The following is a 22,543-nucleotide window of genomic DNA, read 5'->3' as shown; positions in this document are numbered from 1 at the left end:
TCATATCAGAATTTGTGGATGACAATACAATTATGGTACTGGTTCATTTTGACCTCAAATGGATCAGAACATCTTTATCCTAAACTTCCAGCCGTGTGACTCAGAGATGGATAGCTGGTACTGAACAGTGAAGTTTTCCAGATTCTTGTATTTCTTCAAGAAAATAAATTAAATATGAGCACAAACAAACCAAGTAAACAAGAATAAATGTTAAATCCATTCACATTTTAGCTTGATAAAGTTTTTTCACATCAGAATAATTGAGTAGAACATCCTACCAGACTATATGGTCACATAACTTTGTACATTCAAAGTGTTTCCACACATTAGACTGGAATGATGGTTGATCAGTTTTTGCTTCATCATACTTGTGTGTCTGCTGGGATGGAACTTGGTTGTTTATACATTAAAGTAAAATAAACTGACCACGTTTCGATCCAAATGGTGCTTTTTTCCATTATCATATGATCACTTTGTTTCATTCATGATAGGATAGGTCGATCTGCTGTGATTGGATTAACAGTTTGTCTCAGACAAATTGATCTGGTTGGAATAGAAATCAATGAACTGATTAATCTCCAACACCCCTAATGGTTGATGACGTTTGTGAAGGTTGTATATCAGCTGATGTATAGAGTTACACAACTACATGAATACCAGAGAAAACTACTTCAATTCAAAATCCTAAAGAGAATTTGAAAATAGTTCAACATTTTGTAAGGAAATGGACTTAAGCTGCTTTCACCTCTTTCAGCATCACGAGTCCAAACTCTCTCGCTCACGTCTCACTCCGAGTTTCTATGACTGTTTTTGAGCTCTACAAACAAAATGCTGGATCATTGAAAGCACGCAGACAATCAGCCAGGTTGAACTTCGACCAATCAGGGACTCAGATTTGGTAGTAATGCATGACTGTTGGTTTGAAAACTGATCAAAGCAGAGAAATGAATGATTGTGGTTTGTGCCGCCATTCTGTGACACCAAGTCTTTCATATATCGGAATAGAGCTGTGAAAGGACAAGCCTGGAGAGTGATTCGACATTTCACACCAAGTCTCTTCCAAGTGTAGGTGGCAGACTGGCTAAAAAACAATGGGGGTGTAAGAAAATATTGATTCAGTGAAATATTGCGATACTTCATTTGGCGATACTTGTATCAACTTAAAACGCTGCTGAGACATTCATTCATTCATTGATTTTCCTGACCGCTTCGTCCCTCTCGGGGTCGTGGGGGTGCCGGAGCCTATCCCGGCTACTGATGGGCGAAGGCGGGGTTCACCCTGGACAGGTCTCCAGTCTGTCTCAGGGCCTCAATCACACCCATTCACTCACACATTCACACCTAGGGGCAATTTAGAGTCACCAATTAACCTATGAAGCATGTTTTTGGACGGTGGGAGGAAGCCGGAGTACCCGGTGAAAACCCACGCATGCACGGGGAGAACATGCAAACTCCACACAGAAAGGTCCCAGCCGGGATTTGGGCCTTCTCGCTGTGAGGCAAGAGCGCTAACCACTGTGCCACCGTGCAGCCCGCTGCTGACACAGTATTTAGCTAATCAAAGGCAAACATGTAGTTCAGCGTCTTACTTTTGCTTTTCACCTAAATCTTAGGACATACCGTGATACATATCGTACCATGACACGTGTTTTGTGTTACACATCGTCTCGTCAGCCTCAACTACCCATACATGCCCCTAGTAAACCGTTGAAAATGAACAAAAAGAATCCCCTCCCCAGCGTGAATAGTATGGGCTAAATGCGTCCAAGAACGCGTTTAGCTAGTTCTTGTACACGCGTCAAATTCCTGGTGTGTTAAAAGCTTTAGAAAAAAACCCATAATAGAGTCACAAGCACATTTGTGGCTGAGAGCAAAGGGTTTAATTTACAAAGTCACATACAAACAAGGCCATCAGGCTCAGCAAATAAAACGAGTCGACACAGAGAGCCTCAGCAGAGAGCAATGAACATACAAAACCTAAGTACTGAAGTGCAGGCAGCTGTGACTGATCAGTAGGATACACAGGAGAACGGGCGGAGTCACAGCAGCCTGCACAGGAGCAAAGAAAACACGGAAAAAGGAACACAAAACAAGCAGAAAATGACACAATGTCATAGAAGTAGCACACAAAACACAAAATCTGTCAGTATTGATACAGCGGATATTGACGATCGTTAATTGGTTATGAAGGGCTCTATTCACAAAGCTAAGTGACAAATATCCAGTTAAAATTAAGACCTCTAAGTTACAGTAAACTTCCATTTCTCAAAAACAGAGAATGAGTCTGTGCAGTATGTGTAGTACTTGTTTGTTTTTTTGTATTGTATGTTTGCTTATTGTTGTGTGTTTACACAATGACATCAAAAAGACTTCCAAAACAAAAGGACAGGACATTAAGCTACCATTGCTGTGTTTCTGTATGCATGGCATCAGCTAAATGTAATTCCTTAAGATTCCACACTATTCTCAAAGATGGAGAACTACGGAAAAAAGTGGGTCATTAATATTTTGTGAGATTGTTTCAAGAACGAGAAAACTAGGGCCGGGAATCAATTAAAATAATTAACCAATTCATTGCAAACCTGGAAAAAAACGATTCACGATTAATTTATTTTTAAGTTAGAGTATTTACCAGCCATTCAGTGTCTGCAAATAATCATAATATGAAATAACACAAAATTGTGCATTTAGAACGTTTATTTTTAACCCATTAAGGGTCTAAAACTCAGCCCAAAGGAATCTCTGACTTTTGCCTGGATTTCTTTGTCTTTGTATTCAAAAACATGTTGATTAGTTTCTTGACTAATTTTATGTTTGTTTTTTTTAAATAAAATTACAACTAAAACCTTCGTTCTATGTTGTAAAAACAGTCTGTTAAACATTTTTGGGGTTTCCACAGGAAATTGAATCCCATTTTTCCAGGTGGACTTTTAGTTTTTGCAGGATTTTATGTCAACTGTGTGAATATAACATGGAAAAATAATGGAATAAATGTAGCTTCATGTAGGTGAGGTCTTGCTGATTAAAACTGTGCCAAATAAGCAGCAGGTAGTCTTTCGAATTGAAGATAGAAGTCAATTCAAAAGTAGACAAAAACAGAGTTTTAGACCCTGAAAGGGTTAAAACGAAAGTTGTAAATGTACATTTTTGGGTGTGATTTCATATTATGATTATTTGCAGATAAAAACTGGCGGGCAAATACTGTAACTAAAAAAAAAAAATAATAATGATAATTGTGATTTTTTTTTTCCAAGTTTATGATTAAATGGTTAATTTTTTGAATCGATTCCCGGCTCAATAGAAAACTACTGAATTGTTCAAAGCATAAATAGATTACAGGTATGACAAACAAAAAAGCTAAAATAAAAAAAATACAGGTTAGAAACCCTTCCTCCTCATCAAACACAGTTCATACAAGTGATCCTAAAATACCAGAGTACTTTAAAGACCAAGTAAGGGCAAGTTTGATAAAAGAAGAAAAAAGGAAAACATGCACAACACACCAGACGCCGAGCACTGCATGATGAGCTGACGTCTGTAATCAAACTGGGAGATCCGGTCATGAAAGGAACCAAAATCCTCAGAATGAGAGTGACTCAACCTACATTTAGAACAACGTCTGAAGACGAGCTTAGGTTGCTTAAAACACAGCAGAAAAAAAGAAACAACACATAACATATTGTCATGTTGGCTTTAACAGTCCTAGAGAGAAATGGAAGTTGTTATAGTTTTATAAAGAGCTTCTTTAGTGTCTAATTTCATACAGCTTTCACTCATTTGCACTTTTATAACTTTAATGCCTGATAAGAACCAAACAGCCTTTCTGTTTGCTCCTAAAAAACTTTCCTTATTTATTCCTCTTCAGATCACTGTGGAATTATTTCTTGCTTTGCAAACGTGATACTTAAATGTATATTTTTAAAGGTCATTCTGGGAACTTCTTGAATGGCTGTTTTAACAACACTACCAGTTTGAAACATCACTTATTTTTGTTGATAAACAGAAGCAAGTGTAGTTTTTACATCATCAAAATTGGCTTCCCTTTACAGAACACAGTTAGATTCCTAACATAAGTGACTCTCCAGAACACTGAGCTCCACATTTATCTCTGACTGTCATCCTCTTCACAGCTGTTACCACTCAGCTCTTTACCACTTTCTCTTCCCTCCTCATCAGCTTCATGACCCTCACCTGTTCTGAACTTTGCTAAATTTTGCTTCTCTAATAGTTTGTTGTAATTAATGCCCATAGTCAAAGCCCAGTGCTCTCCCATGGATTGTTGCTGGACTTTTCTCTGGTTTTGGACTTGAGTTTCCTTTGGATTTAACGCGTTTTCTGACCTTCTTTTACAGATCTGGATGACCCGTTTGGATTTCCATTTGGATGGTTCACCTCACCAGTACCCTGATCATCCCTGCTCCTCATCCTGCCCAGTATTTGCTGAAGATCCGCCCAAATCTCTTGAACTCCAGAGACTTAGGGTGTTTTCAGACTAGGAAAGTCCATTGGTTTGAATTCAGTCCAATTATTTGTTCCAGATCGAGTCCTGAAGACTGCATTTGGTCTGTATTAACAGACGTCAAGCGGACTTTAAAACAAAACCACGTGACTAAAGATCTCCTCAGTCATTGGCCTACAGCTACAGGGGCGGGTCAAAACATCGGTGCTGCATTTTTCCAACATTTTAACTTATTGTAACTTGTTATTTTGCTGATGGATTTTGATCGTCTGTATGAAGGTTCAACACTTTTCACTGTAGCTTTGGTACCGCGGAGGAATCCTGCATGACGTTACTGGAGACGCTACGGCTAAGTGTGCTAAGAAGTGTTTATGACAGATAGATTGTTGGGAAAACAGTGAGAATCAATGTGGAACACATTAAAAGTTGCATTAATGAGCCGGAATTCATCCGACCACATTTTCATGAGCAGTGTCTCATCCTTGTGGTGTTAAGGATTGTTTTTAAGACAATTCTGTAAAGGAGCTACAATGCAGCTTTTAGGATGACGTCCCAGCAGCTCTCCTCGTGCATGCCATGTAACGAGACAAAGAAAAGTAGTAATAATTGTTTTTACCGGGGTTAAAATTAACACTCTAACACACGTGTCAAAGTCAAGGCCCAGGGGCCGAATCAGGCCCTCTAAGTAATTCTATCCAGCCCTCCAGATCATTTTATTTTATTGTTATTAATCACCTGATGTTATCTTGGTCTTATTTCTAACTTGTATAATTTTAACAAAATACATTTTTATGGAGAGTAAAATATTTAAAGTTTTTTTAAGATTTAAGTTGATTCTGGAATAATATTCCTGTCTGTTTAATATTCATATTTATGTTTTGTTATGTTGTAATGTTTAGCTAATATTTACACGCTAGCTGTTTTAGCTAATTTACGTTTTTTTTTAAGATATTTTGAAGTTCAGCTATTTTTTTCAGCAACATGCTAGCTGTTTTGGCTAACCTAAGTTTAAAAAAAATGTTTTAGGCTAATATGGAATTTAGCAAATATTTTTGGCTGGCTGTCAGCTTCAGCGTTTTTAGCAATGAGTTTCAGCATCTTCAGCAGCCAAATTCAGCTTACAGCATTCACACTAGAATTATCACAGGTAATATCATAGGTACGTGGTCCTTTGTTCTGGATTGTCAGTGGAAACGAACTCTGGCTTATTTTAAGCCAACGAAATGTTTCCAGTTCAAAGTCCTGCTCCAACCATATTTGTTTTGTAAAATCATTCCCAATGATCTTTTAATTATGATTATACAGTTTTTAGCCAAAATCAAAATACCTTTGTCGTTTTTTTAAGATGTATTTTATTCACAGTGGCAGAAGCTCATTAGATTGTATAATTCCAGGTTGTCGAACGCTGATCATGTCTCGCACACCCAATGTTGTGGGCCAGGGTGGCACAGAGGCAGAGAAGCATCAGAGAAAACTCACATTTTTCAGATTCCGTTCACGAGAAGCCTCCTTATTACACATCTGAAAACACTCTGGGCCGTAGTGAGCTACGGAAAGAATCAGCGTCACCTTAACCAACAAGTAGCACAGAGAAACAGCGCAGAGAAAGTGTAAAGAATCCAAACTCCTAAAACGTGAAGAGTCATTTGAAGACCAGCTCTGACCTCAACCACACTGAACATTTATGGCAGAGTTCTCAAACTCAATTAACCCTGGGGCAACAGAAGGTGGAGTCTGGATGAGGCTGGGATGTATGGGGTTCCATTTGTGACAAAAATATGTTTTTGTGTCCACTCTCGAAATCTTTGATCCATTGTCTATGTCTACTGAACAAGTTTATTGAACATTTGTTCATGTCTATGTACTACTAAGCAATATCTTCTGTGTGTCCTGAGAAACGACAGGAGCTAACGACGCTACCAACTGTTGCTAAGGACTTTTCTGATGACCAGATCCAACGACAATAATAAATGCAAAGTTTTGAGCATAAAGCTGAAACATCACAAAGCAAACACAAAGTTATCATCAAAGAAACGTAGATTTTACTTAGTAGACATTAAACTTTCATATTAACTTGGGGGCCGGAAATGGCCCGCGGGCCGCCACTTTGAGACTGATTTATGGGATACTTGGGAAATTGGAAAGACAAACTTTTTAGACCTACAGGAAACTCTTTTGAGTTTAGTTTAAGTCCAGATGCAAACAAATGAGCTTTGTCTGGCCAAATCGAATGTGAGCTTAATCACAAATTGACAAAAGTTCAGTCGATCTTTTTCTTTTGTCAGAAAAGATCAAGAATCATGAAGAGCTGACAGAGCTGCTGTAGTGTTTTCCTAACTCGCCAGAGCTCAGATTCTGTCAGATCTTTAGTCAAAGACAACTTGGTTCAAACTTTTGACCTGTACTGCATCTAAATCTTGATTTTAAAGTTGTTTGGGCTTGTTGAAGGACTAACTCTCCTACTGTTGTGCATGTATCGATGGTTCAGCATGGCGCCTGTCAGTGGTCAGAATTTCAACAATATCCCTTCTTTGTTCAAGCACAGAGGTCAAGGGAGATGGACTTACAGCAAGCCGGGACAGCGACCAACAGTGAAGCAGACCCATCAGCAGAACAGAAGGATGCAGAGCAGTGGAGGCCGTCAGAGAGTCCCTGTCATGAGCTGGTGACAATACCAACACGGCCCTCCTGGATTAACTCACAATGGATTGTTCTGATAAACAAGCTCTCTGCCGGAGAGAGCTTAGCAGGCCTGCAAGAGGTGGAGAGTGGAAGGACTGTGCGGACATGGTACAGTTTGGTAGAGGAAGAGATAGCAGAAGAAATCTGGGTTTTAGACGCCTGATGAAAGATTTGAAGAAGACGTCATGCAGCAGCACAAACTCTGTAACGTCTGGTTCATATCAGACGTGGAAGCGGCGTGGAACGGAGGCCGCTTCCTTTCGCCGTCCTTGTTAACCTATGGTGTAGTTCACCAGACGTGAAGTGCTGTGATCCTCCCCGGCCGGCTTACACCATGCAGAGGTTTTTTTGGCATCTTGTGAGCGATTTGCGTCAATCCTGGCAGGAAGTTAAAGAACGTTGGAGTACTGCTCAACATACGGTGTTTTTTTAAAAGGGGCCATACCGTGATTTACTTCATCCTTTCTGAGTAAACTATGTCCATATATATGATCATATTACCCTCAAAACACTAAAAAACTAATTATTTATGACATATGAGTCATTTTTGTGGACCATTTAAATATCCAGAAGAAAAAAGACTCGGTCTCTGAGGCTCCGCCTTTCACTCCTTATCAGTTCCGCCCATTTCACGTTGTCATCCTTGACCCCGCCCCCCTGAGCCTCTTCAGCGTGCCTAAACTTTGTAAACAAAACCATGTGACTAAAGATCTCCTCAGTCATTGGCCAGTAGCTATGGGGGCGGGTCAAAACAGAAGACAAAGATGGAAGCGCTGCGGTCTGCAAATGCTTTCCAGGATTTTCACTTATTCAAACTGTGTATTCTGCTGATGGATTTTGATCGTCTGTATGAAGGTTCAACACTTTTTACTGCTGCTTTGGTCCCGCGGAGGAATCCTGCATGACGGTTACTGGAGACGCTATAGCTACAGCTACACACGCTAAAAAACACGTCGGTAGAATCAATGTGGATGTGTCTGTGGCTCACCGATCGCCTCATTTCTAACTCGTTTACATCCCGTGACTGTCGGGTACGGTGGCTGTTTGGGTTCAGTTGTTCCGCTCTTGGTTCGTTTCATATTCAGACTGAGGAATCTCAGAGAGAACAGAAGTTCAGTCTGATTGGAAATAGACCGAGACCACCTCGAACGATGGATCCGAGAGCGGTTCCTGGTACAGCTGTGGTGCCGATGTAGTTATCTACCTCGGCACCACAAAGAGAAAGTGTGTTCGTTGTAGTCTGGGGGCGGAGCTTGCAGCACAGATTTTTCTCTTGACCTCTTGACTTTATTTATTTTTCTGAAGCTTTACAAAAACACAGAATCAGCCACAGTTCACCAGTATCCCAGTTTCAGGTTGAGTCTCCATCCACCAGGTTCACATTTGATGGAAGCATTGAGGAAAACATCAAGGCAACATTCCATGGAGATCTGCGTCTTGACGCTGAGCGGCGTGGAGTTCTTCCGCTGACTTCATGAGGAACAAATGCTTGTTTGTTCAGAAGTTTCCAGTGGGAACAATGATATCAGCGGACTCGCAGTGCACAGGGATTTCCTGCTACACCCAAAGGACTCTTTGTAGACGTCTGGAAAACACTTCACCTTGAAAACAGTGAAACAAAGTAAGAGGCGTGTGTGTAAAAAGATCACGGCTTATACTTGCATTAAATCAAATGTTCATTCCAAGTGTTAATTATATTGGCAAATTAATTTTCCTTTGAGGTAAGAATGGACTTATGGGGAAACCCAGTTATCGTTTAACTCTCTATTCTTGCTTCTTGATTTATTGGATGTTCTCTCACAATATCAGATTTCTTCACACAATAGTTTCAAAGAGCAGAACAGAACAAATGCATCAAAGTAAAGCAGATTATAGTTTATGAACCACAGGATATTTATGATCATCAGTCATTATTATGTCTGAACTTTTTGCTGAATTTACGCTTCGTTCATGCGAAAATGTGAGCCCTTTAAAGTATGTGGAAACTAAACCAGAACTTTGGCTTAGATGTGATCCTGAACAGAAACGTAACGTATGAAATAGTTTGATGGATGAGCTGCAGACATAAATCTAAACTCCCCATCACCCAGAGATTTTTAGAGACCACATTTATTCATGAATCATTTACTGGATGGATCAGGGTTGTGTTGCTGAATAGCAGAGGGTGTGAACTGAGAAGAGCGAGCTCTTGTGTTTTTAATCTGAAGCACACATACACAAGAATCAGGTGAAAAAGACAGAAAGTCATCTCACATGTATAGAAACTGAAGTCAGTGCCTGTTGTGCTGCTGGATGTCTCAAATCAAATGGATCAAAAATAGTACGATTGTTTTAAACTTGGCTAATCATGGCTGGAGAAATACTTACAATTCACCAATTACTGAAAAGATGACTGAACCGATTATTGACTCTTTCCCAACTTTAATTAAAACGATCCTGGTCACCAGATATTGTCCCTTCAGTCTTGTCATATCCAACTTCCCCTTCAAGACAAAACCTAAAGCATGAGAACACATGAGCACAAACCAAAGCAAACTCCAATCAGAGCTTTGTGATTTGGTTTAGGCCAGAGGTCGGCAACCTTTAACAGTAATTAATCGGGCTTGTTTTCTACTGATCAAAACCTATAAGGAGCTGCATAGTCTAAGTTTAGGCTTAAAGAAATCTGGATTTGCATCCGTGACCTTCTTTTTTAATAGTAAATATGAATAATGTCTATTTTCAAAAGGAAAATTATATAAAGAACCTAGAATCTCTCAAAACTTGATTTTTTTATAACCAATATTATGCAGCATAGGACAATATGTGCTTTTAACTCCTAAAAGATCAAACTTTTTACCAAAGTTTTCCATATAAATCTGTTCATTCTGGAGGTAGAGTTGATCAAACAAGACGTCTTCAGGTCAACAGGATGTAAAAACCTACATAGTTTATCATCTATGTGAACCTCAGACATCAATCTATAAATATAACTAATCTAAAATAAATACATGATAATTAGGTAATTCTTACCTTTAAAAAAGGACTATTTTATTTTTCTTTTATTATTTTTTGTTCTTTCTCCTCTTTGTCCTCAGCAGTCTTCCACTGCTGGGTTTTGTTATTTTAGTTTGGGGTTGGATCTTGGTAGTCTTAGTTTTCAGGATTTGTTTGTTTGTTTTCTTTAGGCAGTTTTGGTTATGCAGCCATTATCAGGAGCTGCTGACTCTGACGGTCGACATGTCTGGATCAGCAGTCTCCATGACTTATTTTATGTTTGTCCAAAGAGCCACCATGGAGAGATAAAAGAGACACATGTGGATCTGATTGTTAAAAACTAGTCTATTATAAGATCATCTCATTTAAAAAAAAGAGGAACAAAATGTAACACACACATCAATTGTTGATGCTCAAAAAGAAACACATCTGAATACTTTGAAGCTCCATGCAAAAGCTTCAAGAGAAACATTTTGAGAGGAATACAGTTTTTATAAAACAAAACTTCAACTCCTGACTTTGATTGCCCCTCTACCTGCATGCGCCGCGAAGGTCCCCTTTTCTCCTCCACTCCCCACCTCACCATCAGAACACAGTGGAGCCATGAATAAACAACGTGAAATGTTCGAATTTATTCAATTTTCACTTTGTGAAATCGGTGACATCATATCTGGTTTTAAAAAAAACAAAGGAAAGTAGTGAGAATCTTGTCTGAATTACTTTTAAAATCCAGGGCACTATAGTTCCGCACAATATAGTTTTTTAGTAGTTAGGGATTGGGGGGGGATTCAGACACAACCTGAGTCTAAAAGCATAGCATGCTAGCGCACATGAACATGTTAGCATGGAACCATTTGCTGTGTCCAAACACTGAACAAGGATCATTTGTGAAGGTAGAAGAGATGATGGTAAGATGAGTGGAGCATATTGGTTCAGAAGCAGAACTGTTCTGACAGATCCCAGCATACTGGAACAATGACAAATCACATTGTTCTGAAGCAATAGAAAACTTCCACATGTTTAAAAACCCTCAAAACCTTTCTCAGAATCACCCGAGTTTGTGTTTTTCTGTGTATTGCTGACATGGACACTCATACCTGTGAAATTTGCTCTTTTGTTTGATGTTTGTTAAATAGTTTCTGCTTTAAACATGATCTTTAAATGATTTTATACACTGCCTTTGTTATCTTCATCAAAACACGTCATCAAAACAAAAGGAAACATTTATTTAGACCGTTTTTCTACATATCATCATCATCATCATCATCATCTTTATTTATAAAGCGCTTTAACACAATTTTAAAATTGAAACAAAGCGCTGAACATTAAAAACTAAAAAGCGTAATAAAACAAATGTAATAAAATAAGTGAATAAAGATAAAAACAACATAATAAAAGGTAAGAACATGATAAAAGAACACACAGAAGGTAAAAAACATACAATAAAATTTGAAAGTAAAAATCAGAGCAACATCTCATACGTGAATAAAAGCCTGGCTGTAAAAATGAGTCTTCAGTCTAGTTTTAAAAATGGACAGGGAAGTGGCTTGTCTAATATTTAGTGGCAAAGCGTTCCAGAGCTTTGGAGCACAGACAGAAAAGGCTCGTTCCCCTCTGCATTTCCTTTTGGACCTCGGTACCTCCAGGAGAAGCTGATCAGCTGACCTGAGGCACCGGGCTGGAGTGTAGGGAGAGAGGAGCTCATCAAGGTAAGGCGGGGCGAGACCACTCAAAGATTTAAAAACAAATAAAAGAATCTTAAAGTGAACTCTAAAATGGACAGGCAGCCAGTGAAGGGAAGCCAGAACTGGTGTGATGTGGTCCCTCTTCCGTGCTCCAACCAGGACACGAGCAGCAGCATTTTGAACCAGCTGCAGACGTGAGAGGGACGACTGGCTGATCCCGAAATATAGCGAGTTGCAGTAATCCAGCCGGGATGTAATGAAGGCATGGATCACTGTCTCAAAGTGCTGTTGGGATAAAAATGGCTTCACCTTAGTCAACCGCCTCAGCTGGAAGAAGCTGCTCTTCACCACTGAGCTGATGTGGGAGTCTAGTTTAAAATCACTGTCCATTTTAAAACCCAAGTTTAAAACAGACTGTTTAATGTGTGGAGTCAAGACACCCAAATCCATCTTGGGGGGGTCACAGGAGCCACTTGGACCAAACACCATCACCTCTGTTTTTTGGTCGTTAAAACTCAAAAAACTGAGGGCCATCCAATTTTTTATGTCATGAAGACAAGACAGGAGGGCAGTTATAGAGGAACCGTTTTTGTTGATGGGGACGTATAACTGACTATCATCAGCGTAACAGTGGAAGGAAATGCCATGTTTTCTAATGATAGAGCCCAGTGGAAGGAGGTATAGAGAAAAAAGAAGAGGTCCTAAGATTGAGCCTTGAGGAACCCCACAAAACAGAGGAGCAGCAGCAGATGTAAAACCGGATAAGCTCACGCTCAAAGTTCTGTCTGCCAGATAGGATCTGAACCAGTCAAGAGCTGTACCGCAGATCCCTACCACGTTTTTGAGCCTGGACAGTAGGATGTTATGGTCTATAGTGTCAAAGGCAGCTGACAAATCCAGTAACACAAGGACCACATGGTCTCCTGCATCTGTTGCCCGCAGGATGTCATTAAAGACCCTCAATAAATATAAATATGCGATTAAAAATGTTTCTAGCTTCTCACCTTTCATAATTTCATTGACAAATGCAGTCCTGACCCACTAACTGTCAGAAAGGCTGCTGTAGTGATCTATATGAGTTGCAATCAGAAATACTCTGGTAACTCATGTAGAATAAAATGCAATGCTGAGCAGTAAATGCTGAGAAAAGTTTAAAAAGTTTGGCTAAACTGCAGAAATAGGATTTGATTCAGGGGAAAATGGATTCAAACTGCATGACAGTCCTGGATGTGTGATGCTCGAGGTAGTTTGGAGACTGTTCTATCCTCAAGCTGACTTTGCAGACAGCTGTTACCAACATGCCAAACTCCCAGGCTGTTCTTATCGTCTCCATTTCAGCAAACAGAATGGACTGAAACAATGCTGGAGGTACAGATTCATCACTTTGTGGCAAACCAAATGCCACACAGGAATTAGCTTTAGCTTACTGTTGGCGCAGTTTAAAATGAATACTAACCTGAGCGGCAGGCACAGACATGCAGGTATATTAAAAATCCTTCTGTCAAAGACTCCTTCAGATCATTCCTATGATGTCGGTTTTGGACTCATCATTGTGGCAGATGATATCTTTTCACTTCCTCTGAAGAATAACAGGAAATGTTTTTGCCCAGCAGAGAACTCATTGACAGAATAATACAACTTTTGATTGAAAACCGGATTTAATTAATACATTTTCAAGGTGCCTTACCATTCAGAATTTAACAAAAACACTTTTATATCACCATGGAGAGTGGGAAACTCAGAGGAAAAATCAAAACTCAATGCAAATTGGGTTGAGCTTCTTTTGCTGGCTCAGCGTATGCTGCCAATGTAATGCTAACTTTCCTTTTAACAGCTATTATATTTCATGTTAGTCTCTTGTATTTAGTGTTCTGACATAAAGATGCACTGAAAAGATGCCAGCTGAAGCAGGAAGTAACTTTTCCTGTCATGATTGTTCTTCCGTTGTTGCTAATAAAGTTTCAAAGGAGTCCATTATTTATGTTCTGCTCTGACTGCAAAAATAGACAACGTAATATCTTAATTAAAAAACTTCTCAATATTGGTCTTTGCATTGAAAGGTAACGTAAAAAATGATGGATGACCAACACATCTCCGAAAACCAAAAGAAGAAAAGAAGGAGTTAAGTAAAGTAAATGTAAGAACAAGAACTTACAATATTGGGAGTTATTTAAGGTTTAAGTTGATTTATTCCAGAATAATATTTTCGGTCTATTTTTATTCATGTTAATGTTCAAAAAAGTTAAGTTTTAAGAGTTGATTTTTTTGGGTGTTCAGTAAAGGTTTACCACGTTTGGCCCCCGACCTAAAGCCTGGTTTAGATTTTGGGCCCCATGTGGTATCAAGTTTGACATCCCTGATCTACGTTACGGTCTATCAGTAGCATCCACCTTGGTATTTTTTGGAGTCATACTGAACCACTTCTTACAATACAAATTATATTTTCCCTTGGCCCAATCAGTTGAAATACAATCAGTACACTGGTAAATATGCTGGGTTCATATGTTTGTAAATCTGACTCTGAAGAGTCAGTGTCTCACCAGACACAAACCTCCCCATGTCACTGGTCTCAGTAAGTGACCAACCAGCAGTACTGAAGTGTTTCCAGTGTAATCCCTGTACCGGACAAACACAGTGATAGGAGAGAGAAAAATGTCTCTAAAAGTTAGCATTTATTCCCTAAGGTAATTCAATTTTTAGGATTCACTAACAAACATTCAGTAAACTTTACAGGCAGTCTTTAATATTTATGAATTTAGCATGGCAAGGAAATCCTCCTTACATAATTTCTTTGACAAGTTCGTTTTTCTTTTACTTACTGAAGTATAAAACACAAAGAAGGATCTGATATTAGTCCCTATTGGGGGATAATGACAGCTCACGTCACAGGCTGTAAGGGGTTCATGTGCTTGAACACAGCTACCCTAGAAAGACATGAAGAAAAAGCAGCAACATCATTAGAGCTGTCCCCCTTCTAAATTTGTAGTTACACCCTGTCATTAAAGGGTTGACAGAGATTTCCTTCCTTGTGTTGAAGGGAGGTAATCTGCTTTTACACACTCAAGAGAAAGAAACACTTTTATGTGAGAAATGTTAGCTGCAGCGTGGTGAAAGGAATGTTCTCTTCTTGAACTTAGTTCTGTTGTTTCAGATATTTAAAAAACGGAGGATGACAACACTGGAGAGTATGCTGTGCAGATGTTGGGTCTTGCATTGCATAAACGTACTAATTCTACAGTAGGGAAATGAAGCCAGTGCACCATCCCTCTTTATTTCTCATCTTTGTCTTTCTGCTGCTCACTTTACAAGTTTCCAAAGGAAATCTTTCAGCTCCATCCAGTTCTACTATGATCTGATCCTCTGATGGATGCATTCCTGATCCATCCTGGTCACTGCTCCATCACCTTGTACCCAAGCTAGCTTTTTTACTCTAAACAAACCACTTTCTAATTCCCACTAGTCTACTTACCTCCTTTATTGGGCATGGTCTCTTTTTGGATGGGAGACGACTTGGGACTACCGGGTGCTTTAAGGTACTGTCAAGTGTTTCCATGTTCCAGTCTCAAGTCCGGATAAGTCAGGTTAGGACGGGCATTTGGCATTAAACTGAAGCCAAACTGTGCTTTCAGCCCTTGAAAGGAAGAGCGGAATGGAAGAACAAACATCACTTGAAGGGAACAAAACAATGATTCCTTAGTGAACAAATTAGACAAATTAGAGTACATTTTGATCATTTCAGTTTCAGACACTGTCATTTGAGATCATTCATTGTACTCCACAAGGCTGTCGTTACTCTAGAGCTAGCTTGTGGCCAAGGATCCTTGCTTGCAAAGTTCTTTCTGATCCATAGCCGTCTTGGTGAAACTGTTGGGGTCGGATTTTACGCAGAAGCCAGTGCAAATACCAGCAGGTTGAGGTGCAGCAAACAGACTCTCTTTGGAATCACAGTTGAATGTAACCATAACTCATTCCTCCTTAGATAGTTCATCTCCACCTAGCTTTCTTCCTTTCACTGCTTCCTGAACATGATCCTCTCAGAGGATGTGTTCTAGAAAGTAATAATATGCTTGGAACCTTCTGGTATTGGACAATTATAGGACTCCCGTGTTGATGGAGCAATAGTCTCTGCAAACCTCCCTTTTAGTTGAGGGCGAGTGCAAGCAACTGTAAGTAGTTCAAGAAACTGACGGTTGGCTCCATTGAACCCAGACAAAAATAAATGTATTTAAAACCCAGAACAGATCCTTGGGGAACACCGCTGGATAGCTTTTGTGTTTCAGAGGACAAAGTGTTCACTGTGACATTATAGGTTCTGTCACTGAGGTAGGAAACAAACCAGCTCAGGACAGACCCAGATAAGCCATAGTCACAACGGAGTCGACCAATCAGAATACTATGGTCCACGGTATCAAAAGCAGATTTTAGATCTAAGAGAATAAGGACCGTGTACTGACCAGAATCAGCAGCCATAAGCACATCATTTGAAACTTTCAGAAGAGCTGTTTCAGTAGAATGGTTCTTTTTAAAACCAGATTGAAAGACATCACAGATATTGTTATGATCTAAAAATAAGTTAAGCTGTTCTGCAACAGTCTTTTCCAAAATTTTACTGATAAAAGGAAGTTTTGAAATTGGTCGGAAATTATTAGGGTCAGAAGCATCAAGATTGGGTTTTTTAAGAACTGGATTTATCAGTGCGTGTTTCATGAAGACAGGTACAGATCCTGATTTCAAAGAAAAATTTATGAGATCAACAACAGTTGAACCAATACTGTCAAACACTTTTAAGAATACAGAGGTGGGAATTATATCAAGAGGTCAAGATGAGGGCTTGATCTTATTGAGAAGAGAACGAATGTCGTTCATTGTAACTGGGAGGAAATTTGACCACAGCTGTGAAGATTGAGGACAGAATGAGGGGTGAAACCTGGTTGGAGCAGGGATACTTGCAGTAACATCTGAGATCTTAGTCAGGAAGGCCTGAAGAAATGTACTAAGGTCAGATTGGGAGAGTTTGGGGTGTATTGAGGAAGAGGGGGACACAAGGGAATTTATTGTATTGAAAAGAGTTTGGGGGTTTCTTTTGTCTGATGAAATGAGTTTATGAAAGTATGTCGACCTGGCATGTTTGATCATTTCATTTAGAGTGAGGACCAATTCTTTCAGATGTAGCCTGTGCACTTCCAATTTGGTTGTTTTCCATAAACGCTCATTTTTCCGATAAAGTCTCCTAAAACTGCGTATTTCCTCGTTCATCCAAGGAAATGACTTTTTGGACATAGCTGACTGTCTGACAGGGGCAATTATATCTAAAATCACCTCACAATGATTGTTAAAATACTGCATAAAAGAGTCAACATTGCTAAAATTATTAAAAGAGTTTGAGTCAAGCACATTTGTAAATCTTTCAGGCATGTCTGAACTCAATACGCGGTGCTGAGCTCCGAGAGGAGAGGATAAAGGAGAAAGAGGGAATTTCACATTGAAGAAAATCCAACAGTGATCACTAACATGACTGTCTCTAACACAAAGCTGCTCAATATTAAGGCCAAATGAAAAAAACAAATCCAAGGTATGACCTTTGTCACGAGTAGGGCCAGAAACATGTTGAGTAAAATTAAATGATTGAGTTAAAAATAATAACTCTGAACCAAACATGCATGCTGAATTATCAATGTGAAAATTAAAGTCACCTAATAAAAGCACAGACTGGAGTGGAATTATGCTGGATAAAAACTCAGAAAACTCATCTAAAAACACTCGTGCTGGCCCAGGAGGACGATAAACTAAAATTAGATAAAACGGCTGATCAAATCCAACCTTAGTGATTTGTAGTTCGAAGGAGCTGAAGCAGTCCGGTCTTAAATTCCTGCAGGGAAAAATGTCTCGGTGGATGAGAGCCAAACCACCCCCGAGCCGTCCAGATGAGCGGGGGGTACTAAGGACAGAGCAGTCAGGGGGGCAGAGTTCATTTATGTGGATGTGGACAGTCTCCTGCTGCCAAGTCTCTGTAAGGCACAGAAAGTCCAGGTGCTCCGATGAGAAGGAATCGTTCAGGTAAAAAGTTTTATTTGTAATGGACCGAGCATTCAGCAGCCCAACGCGGAGCCGGCCAACGGAGTCTCCTGCCGGTCTGGGTCGACGCACGCAGGCTTCCCGGCGCAGAGGCCGCAGGTTTCGGAGATTCACCCCTCGCTGGCGCGGGCGGGGCGAGCAGGGCGGGCGAAAGATTGACAGGTTGTCAACCCAGATGACAGGAGACAAACAGCTGATCGCAGGTTCCAGAGAGCGGTGTGAAGGGCAGAAAAGCTTAAACTCGGTGAGATTGGATTGGTAGTTTGTAGGAAGATGTCTTAGGAGGCCCTTTAACCGAACAAGTTTACCGCTTCTTTTCCCACGGCGGCGGTGGCGTTTTTTTCCTGGAAGGAGAAGTGCAGGGGTGCGACGGAGGAACGCTGGGATTCCCTCAAGGATAGGTAGAGGGCATTTTTCCCCTCGAAAATGTTGTAGATCATGACTGTTGCTCAGAAATTGAAGATCCAGGAGTGTTTGTTGGTGATAAATCAGTAGACAGTTGGTTTTGTGGATGACATTCATCAATAACAGTAAAAACACAATGCAACAGGGCAGGAACAGACGGCAAGCCGTATTCACAGGCGCCATCTTCGATGGAGCCAGTTGAGATGGCTCGGGCATCTGGTCCGGATGCGTCCTGGATGCTTCCCTAGAGAGGTGTTCCAGGAATGTCCCACTGGGCGAAGGCCGTGGGGAAGAACCAGGACATGCTGGAGAGACTACGTCGCTCGGCTAGCCTGGGAACGCCTCGGGGTCCTTCCCAGAGAAGCTGGAGGAAAGAGAGAGAAACCTGGGTATCTTTGCTTAGACTGTTGCCGCTACAACCCAGTACCAGATGGGTGGTAGAAGATGGATGGATCGATGGGTGGATGGACAGATAATGATTTGAGAGTTGTTGCTGGGGTGCTTCAGGACTTCTTGCCATCAGTGCAGGTATGAGATTCCTCCTCAACCCTGAAACAAGTCAGAGATTAAGCACAATGTCATTTTCAGGTTTTGCTTAGATTTCCTGAACCCTCTGAGAGAAAAGGCATCTGAGGTTAATTTCTATCCACAGTAGGGGATGGTACCTCTTACAGAAACTTCCTCATTCCTACCCATCTTTACCAGCCAAAAATACTAATGCTTCATCAGTCTGTTGGTATCATTTCACTCACACAGCGTGACGTAAACTATAATTTTCTCACAAAGGCTGCTACACCTGAATGTTTCTCCGTATACAACAACATATTGTGAGTTGAACACTCAAGACAAAGCCCACACCCACCATCTTCATTTGTCAACCTGTAGACAATTACAAGCCATTTCAACCCTTCACATCAGTTTGTGAGCTGCTCCTCCTATTCACCAAACACTGACACATCTGCAGCAGCCCACGATCCGCATCCCAAACCACAGCAGTTTGGACTGGAAGCACTGAATAAGTGCTTAAAGATGTCTTTCTCTTTTTTTAGCCCCTGATGGTGCATGAGTGTGTGTCAGTCGGAGGAATGTCAGGGCTTGGCTTTTATTAAAGCAAAAAGAACGTTTGTGAAATAACCCTTAGTGCATTCTTGCAGACCCTCCCCGATCATTTTGCTGACAGGCGAGATTTCTGATTGTTGATTTGCAGTTTGGGTTTATTGACCCCAAACAAAACAGCTGAAAAAAAAGGATAATGTGGGAGAGGTTTATAGGAAGATGAGTGTTTCAAAGTGTTGTTGTCATTCATGTGCGTGTTACCACTCAGTGATACCTGCATTGGGAAATAGAAATTCTAATGAAACCAAACCAAACACGGGGGCCGTGGTGCAAGGGAAGAACTGTCAAGCTATGATTGGTAGATTGAAGGTTTGGTTCCCGCCTTGTCCACCCACATGTTGAGTGTCGTTGGGACGGTGAACCTCCCGGTGGTCATAGGTCGAGGCCAGATTTAGACGTCAGTGTGTGTGAATGGGCGAATGGTAGTGTGACAGTAAAGCACTTTGGTCCTTTAAAGATCCACTCCAATGAAAATCATGTTTTAGCATGTCCTTGTTGCTGCACGGTGGCGCAGTGGTTAGCGCTCTTGCCTCACAGCGAGAAGGCCCCGGTTCGACTCCCGGCTGGGACCTTTCTGTGTGGAGTTTGCATGTTCTTCCCGTGCATGCGTGGGTTTTCACCGGGGACTCCGGCTTCCTCCCACCATCCAAAAACATGCTTCATAAGTTCATTGGTGACTCTAAATTACCCCTAGGTGTGAATGTGAGAGTGTATGTGTGTGATTGAGGCCCTGAGACAGACTGGAGACCTGTCCAGGGTGTACCCCGCCTTCGCCCTTCAGTAGCCGGGATAGGCTCCGATGGTACAGAAGGAACGCTCGTTCGGTTTAGCGTTCAAACCTTGTGAAGAAACTTCTGGTAAAGAATCTGCAAGACATCTAGGGATGTATCCTGAAGGTATCCGAGAATGGCGCAACCAGATGGAGGATACTGGGAAGACGGCAGGAGAAAGGGAGCAGACTGTTACGTGATGGAAAAAATGGCGGAATTTCCTGCTTGAGAAAGGAAGAAGACTAATTCCTGGTAGAGTAAAGCAGCAGACTAATTCCTGGTGGAAAAAAGGGAGCAGACTAATTCCTGGTAGAAGAGGGGGAGCAGACTATTTCCTGGTGGAAGAGAGATAGAAGAGTATTTCCTGGTGAAGAAAATGAGCAGACTCTTTCCTGGTGGAAGAAAACCCAGGAAACATAGTACGTCAATATATATATATATATATATATATATATATATATATATATATATATATAAAAGAGTGAAAGGTGGAGCTTCAGAGATCGACTCATTTTACTTCCGGGTATGAAAGGAGTTCACAAAAATAACTAATATTTCATAAATAATTGGGATTTTTTTGTGTTCCAAAGGTAATATATGATCATTTAAATGGATATAGTTCACTCTCCATGAACTCTCCTGAAAGTTCACAGTATGGATGCTTGTAATTCTGTTATGCATCTTGGTTTCATTTTAGTTGTTTTGGAGCTCATATTGTCTTCTCTGTCTGCTTTACTACACCAGCTTTTCATTTTCAGTCACACCAGTTTCTCTTTCTGTTTGATTTCAATTTTCTTTCTGGTTCTCATCTATATAATGTGATGTCATGTTTGCATTAATTCAAGTTTCCTTCCAGCAATCACTGTCCTCTGCTTTTGAGTCTTACACACAACCTGTTATGATAAAAGGGTCTGAGATCTTTGGACCCAGCAGGAGATCCTTTGCACTGGCAATCACCAATCTTTCTGCAGCCACATGCCAGTGCAGATCAGATAACACCTAAGGTTGTGTGCTGAGAAGGTCCCCTCGTTTGGGCTTTCCTGAAGATGCTCACGAGAAACCCCTAACCACGTCTGCTCTGACTATTCTACGCAAACTGGATAAAAACAGTGGATAACAGATGAGTAAGAGAATGTTTTTATTCCAATCTGTGGATCCAGAATCTTTCATATCCTACAAACCATGAATCTATCAGCATGTGTGGCGTGTGCAGAGCCTTGCTTTCCCTGCGCTGATGTGCTCTCATTCCTGAGATACATCCACACCTGATACACACATGAAGGGTGTGGCAGAGTGAGACAGGCATGCTGACTTCCACTCACACACAGAGCCTCCGGTAGTTTTCCACAGAAATCCAAGCCGTGGTCGTGAATGACGCTTTCATAGAACATCACGGCCTGCCTGACAGACTTTAAAACGGCACAAAGCTTTCCTTAAAGTGAGGGGAAACATTTTTAGTTCATAATGAATCTACTTTTGAGAGAATACACAAACAGGGTAATGAAAAATGACAGCATAAATTATTTTCAGCATCCTGCAAGCCAAGGTTTTTTGATTGCATATTATTTTTAAGGCTTGATGTGCTCTGTGTGTGGAAAACTTGTATGGGTGGCATTGACCCGCAGAAATCTTCTGGTAAACGCACTAATGAAGCATGAAGCTTGATAAATGTTGACAGTTTGTGTTTGCAAAGAAGCATGAGGGCTTCCAAGAATGGAAATGAAGAGGTCCCTTTGAGTTTGTGAGAACCCTTCAACACCTGGGATGTCACTAATGACTTCTAAATAAGATAGTGGGGCAGTTTAGCCCATTTATTTAACAGAATTGTGCATTTTGTGATACAAGCACCAAATTTGGCACACATGTACATTAACATGTTGCGAACATTTTCAGATATTGGGCCACTTGGAATTCTCTGTTTATGTCCGCCATATTGGATTTCAAAATGGCCGACATTTGAAATAAACATTTGTGATTATCTTTGGTTCTAATGCTGCTATTGGCTTGATTCTTGTGTCTACATGTATGTTTTTGGGGAAAAGGAATCCAATGGTAACCATTTTACAGTCGACTTGTACCAATCAAATGAATAATCATAATGCACAAATCAAAATCAAAGTCACAAATCTAATCCAATGCCCAATTCAATACACAATCATAATTTCAACTTAATGTTATCTTCCACAGTTTATTATATCATTGTATTTGGAAATGATCTAAATAGGAATATATTAGAATGAACACAATACTTGATGACAATGATACTTAATAATGATTTTATTAAAGGATGTTAAATGGGTGTAAAAGTCTTAGGTCTGCAAATGTCTTAAGTGCAATTCTGACGAGCTACATGGCCTAATGCTGGCTAATACCGG

General features: G+C 40.5%; 2 protein-coding genes across 2 annotated transcripts; both read right to left on the bottom strand.

The window, feature by feature from the left end:
* Positions 1 to 11,456: 11,456 nt before the first annotated feature.
* On the bottom strand, positions 11,457 to 12,755 carry LOC118598825. The gene has a single exon (XM_036212210.1). It carries the CDS (start codon positions 12,334 to 12,336, stop codon positions 11,593 to 11,595), a length of 744 nt encoding a protein of 247 aa, XP_036068103.1. The 5' UTR covers positions 12,337 to 12,755; the 3' UTR covers positions 11,457 to 11,592.
* A 3,865-nt stretch (positions 12,756 to 16,620) lies between these two features.
* Positions 16,621 to 17,939, bottom strand: LOC112139172 (the record flags this gene model as incomplete). The annotated part of the gene is given in 2 exon segments (XM_024261867.1): positions 16,621 to 16,695; positions 17,233 to 17,939. Coding segments are annotated over 2 exon segments (782 nt in total), but the record flags the coding sequence as incomplete, so codon positions are not given.
* Between the last annotated feature and the right edge of the window lie 4,604 nt (positions 17,940 to 22,543).

This window comes from Oryzias melastigma, linkage group LG6 (assembly GCF_002922805.2).
Source record: "Oryzias melastigma strain HK-1 linkage group LG6, ASM292280v2, whole genome shotgun sequence".
In the NCBI taxonomy this organism is placed as follows: domain Eukaryota; kingdom Metazoa; phylum Chordata; class Actinopteri; order Beloniformes; family Adrianichthyidae; genus Oryzias; species Oryzias melastigma.
This window is presented reverse-complemented; position numbering and strand designations above follow the sequence as displayed.

Coding starts and splice junctions, on each gene's coding strand:
- LOC118598825 (XM_036212210.1), bottom strand. CDS start 12,336: ATGGCCCTCAGTTTTTTGAGTTTTAACGACCAAAAAACAGAGGTGATG.